This window comes from Gymnoscopelus microlampas, assembly GCF_963454915.1.
Source record: "Gymnoscopelus microlampas genome assembly, chromosome: 3".
NCBI lineage: Eukaryota > Metazoa > Chordata > Actinopteri > Myctophiformes > Myctophidae > Gymnoscopelus > Gymnoscopelus microlampas.
Window position 1 is genome coordinate 29,916,104 of NC_139940.1, and position 26,286 is coordinate 29,942,389.

General features: G+C 39.9%; 2 protein-coding genes across 4 annotated transcripts in view; both read right to left on the bottom strand.

Moving 5' to 3' along the window:
* Positions 1-11: 11 nt before the first annotated feature.
* On the bottom strand, positions 12-14,440 carry LOC311040526 (secretagogin-like). 2 transcript variants are annotated; one of them, XM_084050856.1, is made up of 11 exons: positions 14,279-14,440; positions 13,984-14,051; positions 11,791-11,883; positions 9,427-9,516; positions 7,579-7,635; positions 6,346-6,423; positions 4,673-4,728; positions 4,377-4,422; positions 3,625-3,684; positions 1,647-1,715; positions 12-830 (listed from the first exon to the last, which is right to left on the bottom strand). In XM_084050856.1, the coding sequence occupies exons 1-11, from the start codon at positions 14,346-14,348 to the stop codon at positions 702-704; spliced, it is 816 nt and encodes a 271-aa protein (XP_083906982.1). In that variant the 5' UTR covers positions 14,349-14,440; the 3' UTR covers positions 12-701. The 2 variants fall into 2 exon arrangements, with proteins under 2 accessions (XP_083906982.1, XP_083906983.1); XM_084050857.1 differs by lacking the exon at positions 11,791-11,883.
* A 1,124-nt stretch (positions 14,441-15,564) lies between these two features.
* LOC311042788 (F-actin-uncapping protein LRRC16A-like) overlaps positions 15,565-26,286 on the bottom strand; it is a 93,797-nt gene continuing 83,075 nt past the window's right edge. Inside the window, exons 32-38 of one of the 2 annotated variants that reach the window (XM_084053792.1) lie at positions 26,032-26,141; positions 25,584-25,859; positions 24,535-24,754; positions 22,535-22,571; positions 21,252-21,527; positions 20,370-20,510; positions 15,565-18,498 (exon numbers count right to left, since the gene is read on the bottom strand). In XM_084053792.1, coding sequence (XP_083909918.1) covers positions 18,311-18,498; positions 20,370-20,510; positions 21,252-21,527; positions 22,535-22,571; positions 24,535-24,754; positions 25,584-25,859; positions 26,032-26,141 — 1,248 coding nt within the window. In that variant the 3' untranslated portion in view covers positions 15,565-18,310. The remainder of the gene's footprint in view (positions 18,499-20,369; positions 20,511-21,251; positions 21,528-22,534; positions 22,572-24,534; positions 24,755-25,583; positions 25,860-26,031; positions 26,142-26,286) is intronic. The other variant, XM_084053793.1, reaches the window with a different exon arrangement.

The following is a 26,286-nucleotide window of genomic DNA, read 5'->3' on the forward strand; positions in this document are numbered from 1 at the left end:
GAAGAAAGATCTAAATAGGCACTCTTTTTTATTTTATTTCTCAACAGTGTCATATTGACAAACACCATACTGTACTTCAGCTGTCCCAGAAATGCAGTCAAGTTTACAAAGTTCTGTAGGCTAATTGAACATATTCACATCATACTTGGGTGTTGGAACCCCCACCCACGGTATGATATAAGAACAAAATGGTGAATATGGCCAGAGCTACACTAACTACAATCATGAAACAATGGCAATAGAATAGTTACACCAGTACACTTGCATATATATATCATGTCAATCTAGAACATTCCTCTCAGTAGTTTCTTTTCCTGCTTAAAACATGCACAAGAAAATCACCTGTTTTATAGTCACACATGTAAAGAGATGCACAGTCAATAGTCTTTTGGGAAGTGAGTCTCACCATAACCAGATAAGGGGGAAAAAAATAAATTTCAATTCTACGGTTATTATTTAATATATTATAATAATAATGTTTATTGTCCCCAAGGGGAAAATTGTCTTCACAAGGTTGTGAACAATCATGTTTGTAAAAAATATTTTCAACAGCCAGTATTAACTGTGAGCCAATACAGTAGGTCACGAAACTACAGTACCCTTCCAAACAAAAAAAAGGACTTCAACTAATGACTGAGGCTACTGTCTGTACATCAGATGTATATTCACGGTGTGGAAGGTTTTATTACAGTAAGCTGTAATTAAGGGTTAGGCTTGACTCCCAGGCACAGGGCTAGCTCATTTTTCTGGATCTTTCCATCTTTGTTGACATCACAATGACCCAGCAGAACTTTTCGCAGCTTGTCCAACTCAGGACCTGTGATACTGGGCTGGAGAGAGAGAGGGTTCTTTTAGTGTGTTGAATATTTCCTGTAAATTGTTTGAAATATGAAGCTGTGGTCAGAGGGGAGATTAAGTGGCGCAGCATATAATTAGCACCAAACCAACTTTAACCAATTTAAACTCTATACTTTGTCCCCCAAGGGTCTATACTATGCCCCCTCCTTTTTGCCCTCTATGCCAGTGCTTCTCAAACTTTTTCATGTCAAGGACTCCCAAATTGATATCCATTTGGCCATGGACCCCACCCACCCCAGGTGTGCCAGGGCCCCCCAGAAGAGAAAAAAAAATGCTGAGATTATTCTAAATCTTCAAAGCAGCAAATGTACAAGCTTGCAGCATGGCACAAAGTGACGCTTGTATATCTGCTATTTTTGAAAAGCCAACCAAAAAAATGGATAAAGAGGTTAAAATGATTGCGATGCTATATTAACACATTTTGCTGGTGACCCCCTTGGCCATTGAGGATATTGCAAGTCGGCCCCCAAATTTGGCAAAACACTAAGATTTTAATGTAAAAAAGGCATGACATTTCTTTAAATCTCGATAGATGAATTTTCATTGTGACACTGAAATTGGAACTTAAAGTATACTACATTAGTTCCATTGATCCAACCTGAAAAAATCGATTGATCATTAAAATAAACTGCTCTGAAATGCATGCAGCAGATGGGTGGGCCGCGAATGCTTTCGAGTTTTTCACGTGGATCAGAAAAGGTTGGTAAACCACTGGTGTAGAAGCTCTAGTCAGACCGTACTTTTCCAAAGATTAGGTAGAATCAAAGAATAATATAGAAATGCTGTACCCTGGCCAACTCCATCATGTCTTTTACGAAGCCATCCACCTCAGGACCCTCCAGCGCTCCCGTTTTACTCTGAAACAAGAAAGAAAATTTAAATGTACTGCTTAAACCTCATTATCTACTAATATGAATGATCCCCTTGCAGGTGAAATGATTTACACCTGTGCAACGCTACTCCATTACATGCTCAGAGGGATAAGATCCAGGGTATGTATAAGTGTTCAGTTGGATCCCAAATTAAATGTCTTTCTTGCCTTGGGTCCCAGGGGCGTGCTTATGGATACCACCGCTTTTCTAGGGAGACCCACTGTGATTGGCCAGTAGTCGCTGTGATTGACAGTTCTTGTTTTTGCAACTATGCCTGTACCCAACCTTAAGCCTAACCTTAGCAAAACGATGCCTAACCTCAGTAAAACTATACCTAAACCTAACCTTAAACTCAGTAAAACTATGCCTGCCAGGGAGCCAATCAGACAGTCCATCCCATAACGTTGGTGGGATCCATAACGCGTCCCAGGGTTACCACAGTGGAACAGGCCTGTGACTGAGTTCCACCAGAGAGGTAATACATGAGGAACACGTTATCCCTCCCAGTTCCAAGTCCTACTGAACAGGCGCTCGACAAACCAAAGAGGCACTAGTGCAGCGAAAGAGACCGCTGCTAGCTTCCCATGTGCAAGCATGGCCAAAATCTTTTGTTCGTTGGAGCGCCCAGTAAGCCAGATACTGAGGAATCAAACCTTAGTCTCCAGTGTGCTAGGCAGGTAGTTTACCCTTGCGCCAACTGCATATCCTGCTTTTTGTGCATTTTATTAAAAGAATTACAGAGAGACTTCTTTAGTTACACCAATAGCTGTGCCCTTTAAGGAGGCAATATGATGACTAAAAGGATACAGGATACAGTGATTCTTCTTCAGAACCATCCGATTTACAATTACACAATTTAGGCATTTAGTATAGAGGTGGTAGTTGAATAAATATGAGGAGATTATCTCTAAGAGAGGCGTGACAACCTAAATGGTACTTACATTACATCTAATTGGCCAGACAGTTTCTTTTGAGCCCCCACTCATTTGTGCACAAGCACACACACACAAAACCAGGCAAGATGCATGCAAGCACTGAAAATAATTAGAATGTGGTCTTACTTTTGGACCTTGAAATAAAAATTAAAAAACAGGCACCTTCGGAACTACAGTACATGTACGATATAGTAATGTTACTCATGGGCTTTATGGTGCGTTCACACGGGCAGATTAAAAGATACAAAGATAACACTGCATCTTTGTTTATGTGTCGCTTTGTATCTGTGTTGCTCAACGCGGTCGCTGACGTCATCAAACGTGCGGACATCGGAGCTACAGTTGTAGCTTTGTATCTGGAAGTTGAGCCCAGCTCAACTTGAATTTGTAGCTTTGTATCTTTGTCGCTAGAGCTACAAACGTTGGATGTATCTTCATGTCGCTGGTTTCCATTGAAAATTAATGGTAGCATGCATCTTTTAATCTGCCCGTGTGAACGCACCATTAGCCTACTCATGGACTTTGCAACAGGGGAGAATGGGAGTGCTTCTCCGCAACTCTAATACTAAGGCTAGCTAAAAACATTATTGTGACCAATTTGGAAATTAATTAAGACTCAAATATGAGATGGAACAGTAGATTTGGGAATCAGTCTTTGTACCAAGATCAGGAAATACACAGTGGCGATCAGTCTACTTAGGGTGGCAGTAGCTCAGGAGGTAGTGTGGCCGTCTGGGAATCAAAAGCTCCCTGGTTCAATCCTCGGCTCCTCCAGACTATGTCGCCTGGTTAAATGCCCCTGATCAAGACACTTAACCTCCAAACTGCTTCCCTGTGCACTCACTTTGAGCAATCTACTGCTGGCTCAATGCAGAGAAATAACCTCCCCTTGGGGATCACTAAAAATCTTCCTTTTGATGTTACTGTATATCACATTTACCTCCAAGTGCTATACTTACAACATCATAGTGAGCAAAGATCTTCTCAAAGTCTCTCTTCCTCTCCTCTTTACTGCCGGCCTTGAGGATTAGACAAAAACAAAAGAGTAGGAGATGAGAGGGAAAGAACATTCAAAAAGGAGAGATGTCAAAATGTCAAGGAAAGATGAAAAACTGTTCAAATTTAAAGATTATTCTATGATTTAAAGAGATATTTCACTTTCAAAAGAAATGTGGGTAATTTTATCATCTACTCAGGCTTTTGGGAGCACACCGGACAGTTTTTAAGTTGCTTGATTCAGTATTTAGATATTTGATATTCATTTATCAGACACGCCCCCTTCCTATACAAACCCATTGTAACTCCATTTCAACTACGTTAGATTCATCTAAAACACCCGTCCTTGGTTCTGGTGATTGATATCGTCCTAATACGTGAGGAGACCGTGTTTTTTCAATTACTTTGTTCATTTATTTTTAATATTTTCTGGGGAAAATAATTAAAAAAAATAAATACATGAAAAGGGCAGGATGAGTCACCAGAACCAAGGACGGGTGTTTTTGATGAATCTAACATGTAAAAAAAGGGAGTTTGAAGTTATAATGGGTTTGTATAGGGATAAAATGAATATCAAATATCTAAATACTGAATCAAGCAACTTAAAAACTGTCTGGGGAGCTCACAAAAGCCTGAGTAGACCATTTTTTTTTAAAGTGAAATATCCCTTTAACAATGAAGTAATCTCCAAAAACTAGATGACAACAGTACTCACATCCAATTGGAATGAAAGCAGGAAATTCTCTTGTAGAGCTAAGATTCTAATGGAGAAGAAATACACACTGTAACATACAGTAACTCTTCATGATGCACATTTGGATGGAGACGCTGTAAACTAAACTAACCTGCCTCCTGTTTGGGGTAGTATGTCATGTGTACATGCTTTGTCAGATTAATGAAATCATTGTCTATTATCTACATTACTCAGAACACCATGTGACTTTATGATATGAAATATCAAAATACCAAATATCTTTATGGAAGATTGACAAATGACAGAAAAATAAATACCTGGCCATGTCATTCAAATCCAAGCGACCATCCTTGCTTTTGTCAAAGATTTTCATCTGCAAGAACGGGATATGTTGAATAGTTGATAGAAATAGAATGTCAAGAAGTGAAGCAGTTCGTACTGTAAATCATAGTCAATTGAAGATGAGAAAGTAAGAAGCCAGGCCTGTGCGTGTGATAGAGGTGGCGAGCTGGTACACAACAGTGTGACATTGCTTTTACTGTAGCCATCTTGAGATGGAGCAATTGTATTTCAAATGAAATATGGGTGCAGTCTACAGAGTAGGAACAGCCCAATCAATGTTACAGTAAGTGACACTGTCAGAGTCTCACCAGTCTTGGAGAAAAGTGATAGAATGCAGCTCTGATTTGTCAGCTGTGTCAACAAGTAGCATCAGCCATTATAAATGACATAATTCATATAATTTGACTGAACCATGTGGTGTGTGTAGCACTGTCATATGAATTCTGCCCAACAACAGAAGTGTAAATAACGTTGGACAAAAGGGCTGCAAGATATCGGAGTCAGACACACACTAATATTAACCACATTAAACCTGACATCTCTCATAATAGGCAAATATTCAGTGAAAACAGGTGAATATTTGGCAAAAATAAGAAAGCATTCTGCAGAAATAGAAGATCTACAAGCTCACAAGGTGACGTGCTGCGACATTACGCTTGTAGATCGTCTATTTCGCTATTGATGTACAACAAAGTATGTAGGGTTTAAGTGGGTTAAATAGACTCCTGTTAGATCTCAATTGCTTCAAAAACATTTGTTGCGGGACAATTAGAGAAACAATATTTCCATCCCTACTGAAAATACTGTAGCATGATGTAATAGTGCATGACGTTGTATATCACCATGGCCCTATGGTGTTAAGTGGAATTGGTTAAATAATTACATGTCTGGCTACAATGAGGAGGCAATCAATTGTATGATCTAGTCCATTTGATGCTGTCAGGAGGTACATGTCTGCATTAAGTTGATGATGCTATGATCTCAGTGCACACTGTTGGCAGTCAGTCCTTGCAGTGACTAGGAGTGTAGTCATCATTAACGTCTATTTCAGTAACCATAGCGGAATGACCCTAATTTGTCATGGTATCAAGTTACATATAGTAGTAATAAATCAATTGTTATATTATATAACAACAGGGTCTGATAACAGCGTGGCTTCCCTGTGTGTCAGAAATCTCCCAGTCTGGGAAGTGGTAACCCATCGGCAAAAAAAAGAAAAACGTTTCCCATTTGAATTTGCCTCTAGGGGCGTCGCCCGCTTCCACGTGTAGAGACCGAATGTTTGCCGTTCACTCTCCTTTAGCGCTCCACTTCCGGTGGTGCGTCTGTTTTTCTTTCCTTTCCGTTCCTACTAACAACTCTACACGTAACGGGAGTTGCTGACAGATTCAGCGGAGAATCTCTGAATCTGTCTTGAGAGATTAGAAATCTCTAGTTCTAAAAAGTTAATCAAAATATGTTTGTGAATTTTTTGGGGGAGTTGTAAATAAATAAAAAAAAAATATATAAAATATGGTACGTTTTTAACATTAGTAAACCCTGATGGTACAGTATCATTCAAATCAGCTCATGTTGCCACATACTATACTGTAAATCCTGTTACTTTTACTTGTGTAGAAATGGACCCATATAGGTAAACTATTATTACCATGGCATCAGTGTACTCCTCTAGTTTGTCTGAGGATACGTCCTTGTCCTGCTGCTGAAACAGGTCTGTCAGAAAAGACTGGGAGAGAAGAGAGATAGAGTTCATGTAGATTAATATTATTAAATAATAATTCTACTTACTTTTACTTTTTACTTTATTTGTTTCTTTGGACAGGGCAATTCATATTAATGGACGTCACATGGACGTAAATACACCGGATTTAGCAAAGATGCTAGTTTTCATCCGCAGTCCTCACAAGAAACATAAAAATCAGACAGACAAACAGTGGAATACATTTACATAAGATAACATTACATAGGGAACACAGCATAAAAATAAACCTAAAACAAGATCACAAATGGTTGCAGCTTTGGTTTTCAAGCGACCATCTTTTCAGATTTAATTTAAAAGATGGAAATGTAGCACAATCCCTTATATGCAGAGGAAGGCCATTCCATGCTACACAACCCTGTATTGAGAGGACATTTTGATCGAATGTTGTTTGCCGGTGCAGCACTTCGCAATCTCCGAGTGGTTGCTCTGGTACTGATTCCCCTATCAGGCTTCCGTTTAATGAATTCACTTAGGGGGGGGGGGGGGGCGGGCAGCCGGGCACAGACCATGTAGGGTCTTGTGTATGACCCCAACCTGTTTGAAAATGTTTCAAAGTTATCAAAAGCTAAAAAAATTGAGCCTCCAGAGGATGTTACAATGATGATTTGAGTGAGACTTCCTGTCAAACACTTTGAGCGCATTCTTGTAGAGCTGTTCTATGGGTTTGAGAATAGTCACGCCTGTGCAAGACCAGTTTGTGAAACAGTATTCAATGTGTGATAGGATCATACAGTGAAGATACGATCTGGCAGCTCCAACTGTCAGGAAGGGTCTAATTTGTTTAAAATTTTGAAGGTTGAATTTAATCGTATTTGTGACTTCTACAATGGGTCTTACTGTACATGCCTTTGTGTGTGTATTTTGGACATCAAACCAGTTGATTGGGGACACGTCTAATTGGGGACAAAATTGGTGTCCCATATTAGATCTACAGCAATTTTATAAGGTTTAGGTTGTGTTTAAGGTTAGCCATGCCTCTGGGTAAAGATGTGGCTTCCGTGTGGATCGCGGGTAAGGGAATATGGAATGAATGAAAGTAAGTCAGTGAATTGTCCCCAAATGCTTTCAAAACCAACATTTACCAACGTTTTATGTCTGTGTGTGCGCTTAAAACCTTACCTTCAGTTCCTGAGCTGATATGTAGCCACTGCAGTCAATGTCGTACTTCCTCCATATCTATGGACAGCAGGAGAGGATAAACAATAAGTGACCATGTTACATGAAACATAATTACGCTTTAATACAAAACAATAACAAGGACTCATTGGCGTTCATTATTAATAATTGAGCTCATACTGTATATCACCAGAAGAGATTACTTCACGACTATGGCCATTGAACCACTTTGTTCTCTTTTGTGTTACACTGTGTCAACTGTACAGTATGGAGTGAGAATATGTATGTTGGTGGGATTTCTCATTAGATGTGGTAAAAGTGCATTTAGTGCAGTCAAGACAACTCAGAAAGTGAGAGGAGACTCACACATTCAGCTCACAATACGTCGCAACACAGTGAGCTTGTAGATCGGCTATTGTTGAAACCTTTCAATAGGGCTTATTGGCTTAACCCATTAAGACCTGAGGCAGCGGTGGCAGCGGTGGCCTAGTGGTTAGAGGGACGGCCTTGATACCGGAAGGTCCCTAGTTCGATTCCCCAATTCATCACATCAATCATGAATCACCGCTGAATAGCCCTTGAGCAAGGCTTCCATGCAGGGTCCGGCTGGAAACAAGTTTCGTACTTAGTCCGACACCCTGGGTAAACAACAAACTTTGCTTTGCTTTGCTTTGCTTTGCTTTGAGGCTGATCTCTACAAATCATCTCTTGTCGGGTGGAATCCTCATACACTGCATGTCCAAAACCTGTTACTTTTCAGGATTCAAAAGCATCAAAAGTAGCAGATCTACAAGCTCAAAGCGCGCCACGTTTCGAGGCTGTTTGACGCTGTAGTGTGATCAAGTAGTGCATTAATTTATGAAAAATTAATGTTATGAAAGTTAGAATATGGAGATAAGAGGTTTCTGAAGGTTTCTGTCTGAATTGAGACACCGAAAACTGTATGGCGGAAATGTCCTTAAGTTCCCAGCCGTTTTGCAAAACCGGTCCTTTATTTAAATGACTGTCTGCAACATGATGTCAAGGTACTCTCCAGTGTCTTTGAGAACAAGGAAGCAGCAACAGAGGAAATGTCAGCACTGTTGCCTGACAAGTTGGACTGACTGGGCAGGAAGAGTTGAGAGTGGAATGTTCTTATTGTTGATCAAATTATCTCAACAGACCTATTGTACTTTTACTTAGGTAATATAATGTAATATAAATATATCATTCAGCAACTTTATTCTTTATTCTTTATTAGGATCCTCATTAGCTTCCACAAGGTGGTCGCTAGTCTTCCTGGGGTCCTCACATACAGTACATAACATGTATACAATAAAAACAGACAAGCAACTGTCTGTCTACATGTGACAGCAACTGTCACATGTAGCAATGAGATACAGTACAATGTTTGTTATATTGCAACTACAATACGAGGATTGCTTGACTGATAACACAAATCTTCAGACTTAAAGATTTGGCGAAGTGTTGTGTGGAGGCAGATAAGATACCTTGTTTTTACAAATTCTCCATTAAGGATAAAAGCCTCTAGTGTTGTAATAAGATAAGCTATTGCTTGAATGAGTACAGTTGAACCGTTTCATTTCAATCTGTCATCAGGCTTCTAGTTTAATATTTGTGCAATATAAACTGATAAACCATTTAACTGCTTTAAACGACAACAACAAAAAATCTAATAGCATGTGCCATAGATTTGAAGGTTCTCAGTTGCTCTTTATGTCCATTGTCTTAGAAACATTATAAAAAAAGTCATCTGTATACAGTATACCTTTTATACTGTACATACAGTACACCTTTTATACTGTACAGCCCAAAATAATGTATCTCTTAAAATAAACTTTGACCTCTCACCTTCATGAAGTCGACACTGTTGTTCAGAGGAGCCTCTCTACGGAAAACTAAGAGGAAGTTCTCATCCTCAGGAAGGATCATGTTGGCCAACTGGACCCCAGGTGTGAGGGCAGGAATAAGAACACAACAGTGGTTGGTTAATATTACGATTATTAAATATAGATTTGTTTGATCATTATAAGATCACAGACAGTAGTGTAAATGGGATTTAGAGTGAAGCTTGAGTTCAGGAAACTGTGCGCAAAAAAGGAAATGTGAGCGTGCACGTATAATGCATGCGCCATCGCCCACAGGTTACAGCCCCGCCTCTCACTCAGCACTGCTCTCAGCTCTTGTGCACTGTCATCTGTTTGTGCGTGTGTGCATGCACGCATGTGAATGTGTCTCAGACGGAACAGAGAACAGACAGGAGGGGAATGAGAGGATCACAAATGTGTCCAGACTGTCCACAGTAGCAGTAAAGTGAACTTTCATTCTATTCCAGTCCAATCTGTTCTTCCCCTTGTGGGTTAGAGTCTAACCCACAATGTTTTACTTCTTCCAACACTAGCTATGTCTAACCTTTAGACATAGCCAATGTTGGAAGAAGTAAAAAATGTTTTTAGTAAAAGCATCAATAAGGCAATGTAGAAACACTGTTCCGGTAAACTGTTCCGTTAATCACAAAGCTACAGTATAAGCTCACAACGCGTCGCGAGCTTGTAGATGTTTAAATAGGGCTGAAGTGGTTAATGTATGTTTTGTAATAATAATTCAAATCGACAAAGTAACTAAAGTTTTCAAATAATAGTGGAGTAAAAAGTTAAAGTATTGAAAATACTCCAGTAAAGTAAAAGTACCTCAAAATTGAACTTAAGTACAGTAAATTAATTTAGTTACTTTCCACCACTGAGAATGAGAGTATCATAAATGCGTCCAGTCACAGTAGCAGTAAAGTGGTTCTATGTTCTTCCCCTTTTAGGTTAGACATAGCATGATTTGAGTCAATACATTTGCAGGTTATGCAGCATGTTGTGAACCTGTTGTTCCATATGGTACAAATATCAGCTCCCCTTGGCATGACTCAACATCTGTAGTCAGCTGCATCCCCCACAAACTCTCCGTTGTTAATCATATTGGCCGTGCATTAGCAGATTAAACTGGACCGCAACCAATGAGCACACTAGAATGCCAATGAAAATTGCTGCAGGAGAAGTAGAAGATCACAGCGCAATGCAGCAAATGCCGAAGTATATAAGACATGGGGAGGATATTCAGACCATGATGCCAAGAAATCTGTTTAAAAAAATTACAAAACAAAAATGTAAAGGACTTCCCAGTTAGAAAGGAGAGCCAATAATCCAACAAGTCCCGATAGTACAAAAGGTCTAACTTTACTATTATTTAATTCATATAATACATTATTGATAGACTTGGAATTCTATTCTAGTACTTGTTATGTTGCTTTAATTCCAAGTATGCCAAGTATCCATTATGAATAAGTTCAGTATTGACATGCCAAATCATTATCCAAATCTATCTGAAGTGCTGAGTGGCATGAAAACAGAAGCCACTCAGGGTAACAGCTCTGCTGATTTGAGACATCATACTCCTCACACAGGATACTGTGGTTTGCAGAGAAGCCTAATAATGTTCGTACCAATGCTGCATTGAGAGCTTTAACTGTGCTTGGCATGGCAAGTTCAAGTGAAAGGGCTTTTACCATATTAGGCCACTATACAGTATGCCATCAAACTATACTGTAGCACTTAGAGCAGACATTCATTGCTTTTCAAAACATTTATTGATTTTTCCACCACTGGAAACTGAAATGTATTGCATTAATAGTCTGGCCTAATTAAGTAGATGCCATTAAGGGGTATACTCAGCCTGAGAGCTGACTCACATTCACTTCCCTTTGAGAGCAATGTCATGTCCTTGGACGGTTCAGTAGGATCCTAAGATTTGTACTTGTACACCAGCTTTGGTGCAGCAGGTGGAAAGAAACCCCTACTGAATCAGGCAGCAGAACACCAGGATTCATCAAGTCCTCAGATGGCTAATTGCAATAGGCTCTTCAAGATGCAAATCATGCAATAATGAATTAGGTGGAAAGGTCCAACCAGTACATGAACAGTTCTGTTGCATTTAAACGAACGACCCAAGTCTCACTGACATTACTGTGTGTTCAGGCTTCCTCTTCAGATGTTCATGGCAGGAAGATAGCATTGCACAATAACCTTGGCTATCTTAAATTATGATTTAAAGTTCTGTGACTAAAACCCATAAAGATATAAAGATATGCAAAGACCACACTCGTGCATGCAGAAAGGGAATTTGCAAGGGACTTAAGTGATATATACAGTAATACACATTGCACTATACCTCATGAATCTGTAATTTCCCGTCAGCAGTAACGTCATAGGCTGCCATGAACCTCTGCTTCAGTCTCTGGACCCTCTCTTCTGTTGTCTTCTCCTTTGGCATGGAATAGAATAGATAAATATGCTACTTTAGTTTCTTTATTTTTATTAACAGTAAGATATGAGATATTTGAATAACTGTAAAATAAACACTTCATAACAAAATAGAAATCACAGGAAACTAACAAGCTGATTTTCTATAAAGTACAGATGCAACAGTTTGTATGAGAGCCCTGTTAAGATACATCATTTTCAAATAGAACAGGTAATACAGAGTTCAGCAACAAAACTCAGTAATGGACAGAACCATAGGGGAAGGCTAGGAACTCACTCAAGGTAAGTTGAATTAACACTGAGCTGTGGTTAACTGAAACAGAGGAGTATACAAAGGAACTGAAGACAAACGTGATTGGCTGGTTGGTCAGAAGGAGAGCTAATGAGGGACAGGTGAGAGAAATGAGGAGTGGCCGGGTGTCATTGGCTGAGGGGAAACGAGTGAGGTCAGTTACGGTAGTGATTAACAACTGAGGACTGATGTGAGTTGGTGAATGGAGTCCCCCCAAGGGTCTATTCCCCCTGCTTTCCCCCCCCCACCAAATCTGTCCACCAAAAATAGGCGATCTACAAACAAGTTCACATTCCAAATAGACACCATCTATAATTTAATCACCGGACTCTAATCAATGCATGTTGAAATAACACATCTTGAAACAAATATGAAATGTATCTAATCACTTATCTTATTTGTTATTTGAGAAAGTCAAGTAGTTAAGATGTTTTCATATAGCTGATCTGAATCATAGTACAGTATTTTTTTAACTTTTCCACAGTTTTACTCCAGCAATTTGAGTACCCCAATATACACGCGGCCACGCTGGGCCCCGTGCGCGGCTGGGGTTGAGGGGGGCGTAGCCCCCCGAAACTCTAGTAAAGAAATATCTGAACTCCTTTTCCTCTGTGACTGCGGAGTCACAGAGGAAAAGGGGGTGTCAACCAAGCCTGTGGAATATATTGTCTTATTCTGGTGTGGCTAATGAAGAGATAAATCCAGAGCAGGTCATGTTTGTAAGTAGGTCAATAAACAAAAAGATGTGCACCTGTGGTCACTGTATCTATAGTAACTGTGGTCATTGATGGTGCCAATACAAATGAAGAACTGTCTGAGGTCATCTGTAGAGAGTGTGTGTGTGTGTGTGTGTGTGTGTGTGTGTACATGCACACACGACTCCTATACAGTGTCTGTATCTGCACCCCACTCCCCACCCATTATTTGTGCAGGGGCCAATAACAACAATTCACAGTCATTTTCACATTAACACTCACACACAAACAATGACTTTAATACATGTGCAGTGATACAGTTTCATTATAAGGTAACTTCCAAACTGATAACTGTAAGAGATATTAGATTTAAACATCACCGTGTTCATTATTTTTCAGAGTGTTGTGTGTGGAAGGACTGTCTGCCATCTGCCTTGTCTGACAGAAACCAGAGGGCCATAATTGTGTTGCATGTAACATTGTTAATATCACCCCACCCATCCAGAGAACTGGACATGATTTGTATGGCTCGGGCTGAGCTATCCACTTCAGATAATTGAAGCCAGTAGTCTGTGTATAGCAGTGGTTCTCAAACTGTGGGTCGGGATCCCACATGATTTTTGGGAGGTCCCCAGATCACAGTGAAGTGACAATTTAAAGGACCTTTTTAATACCTCAAAAATAAGAAAAAAAGAAAAAGTAGTCAACAAACTATAGGCTACAATAAAAACTGGTCAAACATTGGCCAAATTGTAAATAATATAAGAGGCTAACATTGTGAAAATAGCAGATCGACAAGCAGTATGGAAATGCTTCAGATTATGCAGTAGTAACTGCCAACTAATAACAAGTAGTACTTTTCACATTATCAGCATATTTCTGATTTATACAGTAGTTACAATCCATTATTATACATACAATGTGATTTACGTTTGCTGTTGTGGCATCCATCTACTGTATGATGTCTCAATCTTTATATGCATGAAATAGGAATTACATTGCAGTAACCTGCTTTCCACTACAGAAGGAACAACATGCCAGAAACAAGTGATTTACAACTAATAAACGTGATATGTTGTTTTTCTATTAATAAAACTGATATAATGCTGCTTACCGGACCCATTGTCTTCATCATGTATTGGAAAAAGTCGTCAAGCTCCTTGCCCTCAATGTAGCCATTATCTGCCAAAAAATAAATATTCACTCACTAATATTGTTTTCATTGTCTGGTTATACTGTATGTATTCAAGTCAAAACTAATTCTAACTCAGTTCAGGATGCAAAGTCCTGATTGTGAAAGCTTTTTTTTTTTGGCACAATGAAACCTGTTTATGAATGAAAACCTCACAATAATGCATCTATATCATGTTTATATACACAAATGTTATTATGTCATAAACTGTCCTTACCATCTGCATCAAAGTGTTGCCAGATCTCCAAAAAACCTGCTGCATCCAAGTTTTCAAAAGCACTCTCCATTTCAATAAGCAGAAGCTTTACTTACAGGATAACAATGTTACTCATATACAGTATAGATCCACGAGTGCTTACAGTAAGGGCAATGCTGGCAAACTGTGACAAACTACACACTGTTCAGTCAGGAGCCTTCCCCATTTAGTGAGAGAGAGAGAGAGAGAGAGAGAGAGAGAGAGAGAGAGAGAATAGAGCTGCTGTCAAATTAAAGAGTTCTGTTGCCATCTAGTGGCTATTATATTATATTGCAGCTGTGTAAGTAATAAATAAAACATAGCAAAGATGTGGAAAAAAGCGACAATGCCTTTTCAAGCCTGTAAAATTATTTTAATCGGTATAAATATTCACATGGAGAAAAGTCAAACATCAGTAGAATGATTTAGTGAAACATTAATGACAAAATGGAACAAATACTGCACTGCATAACGAATCTGACAAGATGAGCAGGTGTAATGATTAAATAGAATTATGTTTCCTCATTTTCCAGTTCAATACCGAAAAAACAGTCAGTGTTTTGCCTTATTTATTTTTTCTCATCATGAAAATAACAATTGACTGCATGTAATGACAAATCAATAATGACAAATAATTACTTTATGTATTATAAACACATGTACATATGAATGAAAAATAACAATGGTTCAAAAACATCACCGGCCACTGTTTGGATTTCTTCTTTTTATTCCAAATAGTTACAAACCCCTATTTTAGTAGTGTGCTTAGTACCAAAACAATATAGATGCTGTGTTCACATACGTGTGTGTGAATATATCACAGTGTATATATTACATGTGCATATATTACACATACATATATATACACACACATAACTACATGTATGAAAGCACATATACATACAGTACAACTCACAGTCATATCATGCAGGCAGACACACAGACTCTCTAGAGTCTCCACTTGCTGCTATTGGTTACTTTAACTTGCACCGTTCTGCATCCCCCTTTAAATAAAGTAAATACTCAGTCAACAAAAAATTGTCAAATGAGAGAATAGCAGTAACATCAAGTGTAAGCAGAGGACTGAGAATATATGGATTCAATCATAAAGGTTTAACAGGAAATTGCCATGATCCTTTTACACAGTTCATCAAAAAACACGGCCAGCTGCTCTGAAAATCCCATGGGGAAAGCAGAATGAGGTTTAATCCCGATTTTGTTTTTGAGAGAAAGCCATCATTTCCTTGCATCAGGAAAATGCTAACATGTTTTTCAATAATGTACTCAGCCACAAGTGTTTACTTACACATATCGCAAAGTGTGTCAAGCGTTTTAATATCCCAAACCACCTGAATCTCCAAACAAAACGCTCGAGTTTGACTTTTGGAGCCGAGACAAAGCATTCATTCCTTGACATCATGGACATGTACTATGTACAACACCAGTAAACTTTTCTTTCCCTCCAAGCCATTATTATCACAGAAAGAAGCAAAGATCTGACAGTAAACTCACAGAAAAACAGAGATGGACACTACAGGAAAAGGTGCAGCAATTATAGGACCTTTGGCCCTGATGAGAAGAATTAGACCCTTTTAGGATACCAGATGTACCATTTTCACACTGCTCACCCATAACAGCACTGTGCTGGATTGCACTTCCACCATGAATGCTAGAAGCAGCACAACTTGGCACAGTACGAAAGAATATGTAGTCAAAAGTGGAAATACTGGAACAGTGCCACAAATTATTATGATTATATTTTCAACCTGCCATCGTTATTTTAGGCATGCCATTATTGGCGAAGATACAAAAAATGTCTAAACACATTTTCTAGATCTGTTATTTGCGCTATTTTTGAAAGAGGGCATAAGTGGTTAACATAGGAATACACAAACGTTGACAGGCAGCATTTGTGCCCCTTCCAAGTATAAGAGTGAGATGACCAGAATATGAATGTTCCATAGGCCAAAATCAAAGAAGATCACTATCACAATACTTGGTATTTTGACTACATATACTGTAGCATGAGTTTCCCCATGTAATAATGTTTTACAAGTCAGTGGTTAAAGGAGATTTTTGCTCAAGAGATCTTTTTTTTAATGAACTAAGCCTGTGAAAAGGGCATCTACTGTACATCTCAAAGAGGAAGATAAATACGCCTGAGAACTGTATTGGTGAAAAGCATTCAGGTTCTTAAGTGTTTCAATACTTGACAGAACAGGTCCGGCCTCAATTCACTTTCTTCACAATAAACGCCTTCACATTTATGTAAGTGACACAATATGTTGGCCTTCTGATATCAAAAGTTGTCCAACAAATTACTAAATTAATAAGAGAAAGTGAATTGAAGCCCTATATTCATTCTACCAACCTTGCTTAGCTAAATGCAGAGAAAGAAGGGTGTTGGAGGGCTGGAGTTTCCTCAGTGTTTTGCTTTTAAACAAGGAACCTAACGAAGAGGACACCATCAAATATCGATCATGAAACCAATGCTTGGAAGTCATGGCAGTATACATGGAGTCAACTCCCATGTCACTCTAAAGCTCTTTGTGGTTTGTCCTCTTCCAATTGGTTCCTTGCCTTCATTAGACCATCAGTACATTCAAGAATGTTCCAAGGAGGCAGCATGCTTTAGTGTCTTTTTGCATCCATATGACAAGCATAGCCATTCTAGATCTTGTTGCTGAATGTTTTTAGCTACTGAGGAACATACCTGCTGCGGGTGCTTGGCCTAAAGCATTCTAAAGTCATATAAATTAGATATAAAAACGTTTATTGTCATGACTTTAAATGCCAGAGCCACAAAGGTGCATGTTAGCACCCTGTAATGCTCTTTAAGATGGGCATTAATTATCTCTCATTGAGCAAGCACCAGCAGGTGTATAAAACTAAATTGAGAAGGTTGTTCCTTCCACAGTGAAGAGTGCTAGTTAACAGTGCTTTATTGATTGATTACCACTGAGTTTAGTGTAAGTGTACCACAGTCCTCTCAAAGCAACACTTCATATGGTCACTCCAACTCTCACACTTACAGAAATGGACAGACTTGAATCCAACAGGTGTGTTTGATTTCTGTGTGCTGATATTTTCAGCTAAACCTTTACTTTCCTGTTAAAGGACGTTTTGCATAATGGTTTCACTAACCAATGGAAACAATGACAAAGTGTCTTGGACACGTACAGTATTTAGAAAGAAAACTCCTATTGGAATCAGGTCTGTAGCATAGTAGGGTTCAAATACAGTACAGTGATTTTGTTGTTATTATTGTGTGTTTGGTCCCTGGGAGAGAAGCTACTGCAGGCTGTAAGTTTGATAAGGTAAGAAAATGTGATGTACTGTAAGGTGTACACACAACAGAGTTTCACACAGGTTCTGGTTTCTTCCTAGGCTACATTTCCAAAAATGCTGCTGTTCTCTAAAAACAAAATGAACTATTAAATTAAACTCATGATTTTCATTTACCTTTATGGGTCAAACACACTTCATAACCATTCAGCCCATAACTTTCATTCAAAACCCATTCTATGTATAACTTCAAAAACAAATTATGCTCAGGTGGGAAAAAAGAAAATCTGCTTTTTCCCCATAATCCCTGAAAAGCTGATGCTTTTAAAATAAAAGGTTTCCACCTGACATCAGAGACAAGCAAATTAGTACTAAATCAAGAGAAAGATACTCTTGGTAAAAGGGAAGCTCTTGTGAAATCTAGGCCAGTTTGACTTCAATGACATGTCATTTGAGTGTCAGAGGGAATCAAATTGAGAGGGAATCAAATTCCGTCCGTTATGCAGACTACGAACACCTACTAAAGCTTTTTCCTTATTTAATTAGAATCCATATTATACTACATGAAGCCTCAGTTGTTCTTCATATGACATGAACTAGACTTGAGGTTCGTGAGTTAAATACTCCTCAATACTACCTCAAATTCAAATACATACATATCCGTCATTTTCCTCAGATTAAAACTTGAGGCATGATTTTTTTGTTGCTCACCTTCAATTTTATATAACCTCATATTAAAATGAAGTCTTTTTCAGCCTCTTCTCCGGAGTCTGATGATTTATTGCCGCCTCGCGTGTCCTTGTCTTTGTCCTGGCTGGGGGATCTGTCCTTTGTCTTGAATGGAGGATGATGGTCGTCAGAGTTGGTCCGGTGAGGGCTGGGTCGCTGAGAACAATCTGACACAGGCACTGTCCTCACTGCAGAGAGACAGAGAGAGAGAGAGAGAGAGAGAGAGAGAGAGAGAGAGAGAGACAGAGACAGAGAGAAGACGATGGAGGTGAAGTGTGTTGGTTAACAGTATGCTTAAAGTCTACCATATACGTAGGTTGCTGACAGAAAAAAACAACAAGCATTGTAAGATGGAAGTTTCCCAGACAGACGCTGGGGCTGTATGTATGAACACATGGGGTGGCAAAGGGAGTAGCTAACGTGTGCTTCTACTACCCAAACACCGCCCCTCACCTTATCAAACATACTACTGTATATACCTTCACACGTGAAGGTAAATAGTCTATGTGTGAAAGGATAATACCGGACCTGATTCTTCTGACATTTTCCTCGGTTCATGTGTGAAAACCATTAATGGGAGAAAGGGGAGATGAGAGAAAATAAAGAAAGTGGGCGTGACCCCATTGCTTAGCTATGTTTCACTCCATTGGTGGCCATTGCTATGTTTCACTCCATTGGCGGCCATAGCTATGTTTCACTCATTTAAAATCAGCCGGACCCCGACTGATATCCAAGAATTAGCCCCACATTAGCTGTTGAAATGGACCCCGAGCTGCTTAAGGCCTCCACTCAGGGCTTCAAAATGTGACTAGTTTGGTCAAAATGTAATTTGGATAATTTGTGCAAATAATTGCTGTGGTGCGACCAAAACGGGATGTCGAGTGAACAAAAAACATCCAGAAAATAAACGTACCGTCCCTTCTGAGCTGACAGTAACTCTGGTACTATGGTAGCGTGGAGACAACAATGTCGATAAAGTGCCTACATTCTGGCACTTTATGTGTGATCTCACCATGTGTCATAAAGTTAGTCTTGCGTGGCCAGACTGTTGCCTCCCACAATTTTCAAATGTTTCCGGTCATACAGTCTGGGACTCGGAAGCTCTAATCATGATTAAGATATAAAGCGGATGTGAAGCCTCCTACCCACTTTCGTTTCGTCTTTACAGTCGCACAAATTTATCCTAATATAAATCAAAATAATCTAAGCATATATAGCTTGATGCTAAGCAGAAATGGAAATACAAAAATAAAATGTAAAGATATTTTCGTGAACGGAAGTGCCAGCTTCCGCTCTCGGATTTCGGGAGGTGTAGTTCCAGACTCTATATAGTATTCGGAGATTGTGGAATAGTTGTCTGGCTACACGAGACTATCATAAAGTAGCATACATGTTTTTCCAAGTATTTTCAAGTTGAGAAACAAGAAGAGATGATTGTGGAGAGAAACTGTCTCTCCTACTGTGAATGAGCGGAGCTGCTCCTGTCCTCTGTGTGTGTCTTTTGAGATAAAGACAAAATCAGACAGAATTCAAGTCAAAGGAGGACAGAGAAAGCAAGTCAGGGATGAAGAGGAAAGACCTACCATACAAAAAGAGAGTGGGAAAGAGAGGCAGAGAATTTAAGCCAGAGAGAGAGCTAAAGACAATTTAGACAAATGGAAAACGTATCTTTCACCTCATCTGTGTTTGTGTGCGTGCGTGTGAATTAAAATAAAATCTGCATCCGTCTTTGTCGGGCGTCTATGCGAACACAATTGGCCCGTGTTCTGGGGAGGGAAGCCGGGCAGGGAGGGTCATATTGGTCATTGCAGCCCCAGGCTGGGGCGGCACTTGTCAGCGGGGAGTGTTGAGCGGGAGGAGTAGGACGAAGGCCCTACGACCTCCCGGTGGGGGCTCCTAACTGGCAGGTGAGTCAGTAGGATACAACAGCAGTGACAACACAGAAATGTGTGTGGGGAGGAATTAATTGGCATAACAACTAAATTGGGAAGAAAAAGGGGGTAAAAAATAATTGGCTACTCTAAATAGTAAAAAAAAGTTTGTGGCCTTACTGGCCTACCTTCCTGAGCTGCTGTAGTGGTTTTATGTGCACTGGATTGCCCTTCTTTATCTTTCTCTGACGATCCCCTCTTCAGCTTGGAAGGGAGAACTGCAACCTTAGGAGAAACACTGCCACTGCTGGTGGAGTCTGAACTGTCATCTGCCAGGGAGAAAGGCAGGCAAAGAACTAAGGACAAGGACTCAAACTTCTCTGTCACAACATCTACACCACGTGTGAATAAATATGGGTATCGATGTACTATCATCCAATAAAGGCACAAATTACTGGAACCAAATTGGTATTTAAAGATGCACGATTTTGGAGTCACAACAAAAAAAAAAGAATTATTATATTACATCAAGCCATAATACTAATGACCAATATGTCCAACTTTAAATAGTTCCAAAGATACAGTACTCAGTATTACACATGACAATTACGTAAGCAACTTAATAAATAAATACAAAAATGTATATAACCAATATTTTTGTTTCAGCCTACATCATTACTTGCACTTCTTCTAGAACAACTATTCTCTGTTATTTCGTTCTTATGTTTATAAGAACTATGCCACTGAAATCAATCCAAGGAGTGATCCAAAGGAGTACCATCAACTGGAGTATTTCAATGTAACTGCTGTTTTAGATCACTGCTTCTCAAAGTGGGGGGGCTTCTCAAAGGGTCCTTGGGGGGCAGCGGGTCCCCGGAAAAATGTGCTAATATAGCATCAAAATCTATTTAATCACTTTAACCCTATATGCAACACGTTGAGAGCTTTTTTAAATTTATGTTAACAACGCAAACGCTGGGACAGAATCTCATCAGATAGGGTTCCGCGGCCAAATGCATATTATTTGGGGGTCCTTGACATGAAAATGTAAGCTTCCAATGTACAGGTACCTATGCTCTTGCTACTTGTGGTCCTTGGCTTCTGTGGGATGCTGGGACGTGCGGCTAGGGCTGGTTTGCTCCCCTGGGGCAAGGGGGGCTTGGGGCTGACTAGCCCTCCAGCAGTGGTGGAAGACGAGGTGGCACGCAGACGAAGAGACGTTTCAGGCTTGGCCTCAGCGCGAGGAGACGTCTTCTCAGGGGAACCGGTGGTCACAGGGTCGGACTTACCCACTGAACCACTGGGTGATGACGACCGGGACTCTGGAGCCGTACTCTGGGGCTTGGCTGCTTACACACAGTGAAGTAGTACACATATTTGTCTTTGAAACGTAGTGGAGTTAAAAAGTCATAAGTATCCAAAAATATAAATACTCAAGTAAGTACAGTAATCGAGGGAATGTACTTTGTTACAGTCCACCACTGATTTCTACATGTGTACAGTGAAATCCATGTGCACAGCGTTAAACTGTAAACAAATGGACCTTTTATTTTATTTTTATCCCACGATTTTTGTTACCCATTTTTTCACCCAGTGCCAATTGCCTAAGCTGTAATCCTGGGCGCTACTCTCCCTACGCCATCATGGGGAGAGCCCCGAACTGAGCTCATGCTTCCATCAATGTATGAGGAGTGAGCAGGCACTACGTCTCCGGTGGGATGTAGCGCGTGGAAGCAACACGTTATTCCAACCAGTTCCTTTCCCCTCCATCAGGCACCCCGGCTGACCAGTACAGAGACCAGGATTACTGCATGTTTTTTGTGAGGGTATCTACCCTAGGGGACACGGGGAGAACATGCTAACTCCACACAGAAAGGCCCTTTTGCCAACCCCACCTTGTATGTATGGGCACTGATGACGCGGCGGAGAGAACACGCCCCCAGCGCCCACAGCTTCCCCAGCGGGAATCGAACCCAGGACCTTGTAGCTGTGAGGTGACAGCGCCACCGTGCCACTACAAATGGACCTTTTAAGGGCCTACTTGGTTACATCTGTACACTTTCTGTGTTATATATGCAATGTAAAAGAAGTTGATGTCGACAATCGAAAGTCGAGTATCAAAAATATTTTTAAACCATGAAAATAAAAACATGCATCTTAATAAAATAAAGAACCAAAAACATTATAATAATAATACAAAATAAACAGCTGTTAAATATGGAGTTAATCATACTTATTTATTTATTGTTATGTATTGTACGATGACTGGTTACTGCATGTAACTGAGGAATTTGTTTTTCCAGAAAATACAAATATTAGTTTAATAAAAATAAATAAATTATAGGTAGCTCACCGGTACCATTGCTGTCAGTTCTGTCGGGGCTGGAAGACTGAAGGAGATAGAAAAACGTTGGGTTAGCAACATCAGCGCTGATGTTCATATAGCAGTTTGACATTACTTTATACAAATAAATAACTGTAGTCCAGAGTTTCCAGAAGGTGGCAGTACCTGTTTCCTGTTCTGTTTCAGATTTCCATAACTTTGTGTGATTAGCACGGCAATAGATTTGAACCAGAACCACAATGTGTTATGCCACCCTCTGGAAACCTATGATGCACAGAGTCTATTGCAATGGAACACTTTAACAGGAAGGGGGCAGCCTTGTGTAATGAATGTTAATGTCACAGCCCACACAGCCAATTCTTACAGGAGTCATCTGTTTCTAGCATGCAAACACACACCTGGCAGTTATCCCCATCAAACAGATGGCAGGCAGCTTTAGGCCAACAGATACAGGGCCAAAGAAAGCCCATCACTGCAAACACCATAAACCTCTTAACATATTCCCTCTGTTTTTCACACACACAAAACACACAGAGCATTAAATGATCATAAAAATGTTCTGGCATGTTTAGGCCATTTACTACAACTCAGGGTTCACTTGACATCGCTGCCGAACATTTTGCATAGCATCAGTAGGATATGAAAATCTACTTGAGTATTAGAGAACCTGAAATTGATAATCCAACACAGTTAAGTTTATTTCCCCTTTATTTTTTGTCAAAGGTATGCTATTGCTATGCATTGTAAAGCGTGGGTTCATTTTAAAAGTAAGACTGAACATAGTCTTGCACAATGATTTTTAACCAACATTGACTCAATTATTCAGGTGAGTTCTGTAACTTTTCTATGACTCAGGAGAGAATGTGAACACAATGATGGTGGTCCTTTAACATAGTGGTGACCTGCTGGTCACATCCAGCAGTGACGGGGGACAGTTAGACCTACTGACCTAATGTATGACTATGGCTAGAATGACATCTATTTGACAGGACACACACACACACACACACACACACACACACACACACACACACACACACACACACACACACACACACACACACACACACACACACACACACACACACACACACACACACACACACACACACACACACACACACACACACACACACACGTCACTTGCTTTCACTCGCTCATTCACGTTCTCTCAGTAGCGCTACTGGCTACCATTAATACGGCACCCGGGGTGTTAGGGTGAAGTGTCTTGCTCAGGGACACTTTGACATATAGACTAATATAGCCTAATAGAGCACAGGCATGTAGATCTGCTGATGTTTCACACCTCTCACCTGGAATTCCACAGTTTGTGGTTGCTGAACAAAAACAACCACTTTCAACTTGGCGTCCCTATTTTGAGCATGCAGTCCTCAATGTGGACAAAACAAAGGAAGTCATTCTGGATTTTAGGGGGGGACCTCCCATACTGCGACCCCTCACCATCAAGGGGACAGAGGTGGAGCAGGCACACAGCTTTAAGTTCCTTGGCCTTCATGTGTCAAAAAATCTGAGCTGGAGTGAAAACACTGTTGCTACAGTGAAAAAAGCACAGCAGCGGCTGTATTTCATTAGGATGCTGAAGAAGGCCGGACTCAGCCCTCAGCTTTTTAACATTTTTTTTCCTGCCACTGTGCGATTAGTAGCCGAGGACATTAAGGACGGGAGTCAATATATAACAGATGATGAATCATGACAGATGAACTGAATCATGACAGATGAACTGAATCAATTAATTGCACTATTATTATTTGCACTGTTTCTTAGTCAGACAATGAAGTATGTTTTTTTATATTCTATTTGCCTACAGTGTATATAGTCTCGTAATCATGATGGTGTCGCTTGATTTAGATTTTGTGCACTTTCTCTCTGTACATACATTTACACATTTATGTACAGATAAAATGTACACATTTACAATAACGCTTATGCACTGTACCAGTAAGCAGTAAGAAGAAATACCTAGATAAGATAAACAAAAATCCTCTCACCTTATGTGCTCTCCTCTCCTGTTTGGCTTTCATCTCTGCCAGGAGGCCGCTACCCATCACCTGCACTCCAGGGTAGCGTCTGCCGCCCTGAGGACTGCCCTTTCCATCTGAACCTTCCCACAGCTCATCCATGGAGTCTGGGGTCCTCAACTCCTCTGAGCGATCTGAGCTGCTGCTGTAATCTGTAGGCTGGGAACGACTCTGGGCCTCTCTGGACTCCCTGAAGAAGAAAAGACAAGAGATATTAGTCTGGAGAGAACAAGACAGGGATATTAGTAGGCCTGCATGTCACAATTATTACATAATCGCCTAATCGCGATTATTTGAGATAATCGCAATTATTTTTGCATAATCGTAATAATCGTTTCCATGTTTTTTTCATACATTTTCAAACATTTTCCAAAAATAGCAGAAATAGCAGATCAACAAGCTTACAACGTGTCACTTTGTGACGTGTTATAAGCTTGTTGATCTGCAATTTCAGCTATAGTTTTTCCTTTTTTTTTTAAAGTATAAAATGATCAAATATGTCAGTAATTACTTTGTATATTTAAGTTATTCTTCATATTCTGCCCTGTGCAATTTTTTATTATGAAGCCTAAAACAGCAAACAGAAATTGAGTTTTTATTTACATGTTCAAATGCAAAAAACCCAATTAAATCGCTAATCGCAATTATTTGTGTGAGAATTAATCGTCAACTTAAATTTGTAATTGTCACAGATATTAGTAGAGAAGATATACAGTGCATAATGGTGTATCAAGTCCATAAGCGTCTTGAACAGTAACATGAACTACAGCTTTAACGTGTAAACTAGGACATGGGTGGTTTCTTTGGATTCCTTGAAAAGTTAGATAATCCTTTCAGAGCACACCCAATTTGATCACTGGATAGCTTAATGGTTTCAAACACATACACTTTTCCACAGCCTATCTCTTACTACACAATCCTCCTAAATTCTCATTGAAGCAATGCAGCCCTGATTTGCTGTGTAATTTAAGAATGAATGTATGGACAGGACAAATCTTCCCAAATCCTCTTGAACTCACCTGGACTTTGGCTCCAGTGGTGGACTCTTAACAGCTGTCTTTGGTGAGGAGGGCTCCTCTGGGATGCTGGAGGGTATAGTTGGAAGGCCTACAGAGGCTGAAGATGTGCCTGAGGACGGAGTGGCTGCTTGGCTCTTCTCCGACTTCTCTGATTTATCCTGTTTGTCCGATTTGTCACCTTTATCAAATTTAGAGCGTGACTTGATGAGGTTTAGGAATCCCCCTTTACTTTTCTTCTTCTCTCCGTCCTGAGAGTCTGAGCTCTTCAGAGAACGCCTCACAGGAGAGAAAGAAAGTTGGACAGAAAAGAAAGAGGTATGGAAGTAACAGTGGAGAGAAGGTTTACAAAGTGACTGACTTATTAATAATGAGTAATGAGAATTAAATATTAAATATGTCATTAACGATGCACTGAGCACCATCATTCCATAAAATACGTAGTTCTTACTTGGCATCCATCTTGGTGACCTTCTTGGAAAAGAATTCATCTACACCCTCATCCACTCTTCCCATGAGGCCATTCTGTTCCCCGTCCTGAGATGGACCGCTGCTTATTTGCTAATAGAGCACAAAAAAATACATCAGAAGGAAAATCTGAGGTTGCCCAAGATACATTTTGGTTCTCTCGTTGTATCGGACACATTGTGTGCATTCGGGGAAATTTCTCTGTTAATTTTCATAACATTATCTGCTTGTTTAATTG

Bases quoted from the DNA above. Each gene is read 5' to 3' on its own strand.
- LOC311040526 (XM_084050856.1), bottom strand. From the start codon at position 14,348: ATGGAGAGTGCTTTTGAAAACTTGGATGCAGCAGGTTTTTTGGAGATC. The intron at 14,052-14,278 runs GTAAGGACAGTT...ATTTTTTGGCAG, and splicing joins GCAACACTTTGATGCAGATG to ATAATGGCTACATTGAGGGC. The intron at 6,424-7,578 runs GTAAGGTTTTAA...CTTCTCTCCCAG, and splicing joins TATCAGCTCAGGAACTGAAG to TCTTTTCTGACAGACCTGTT.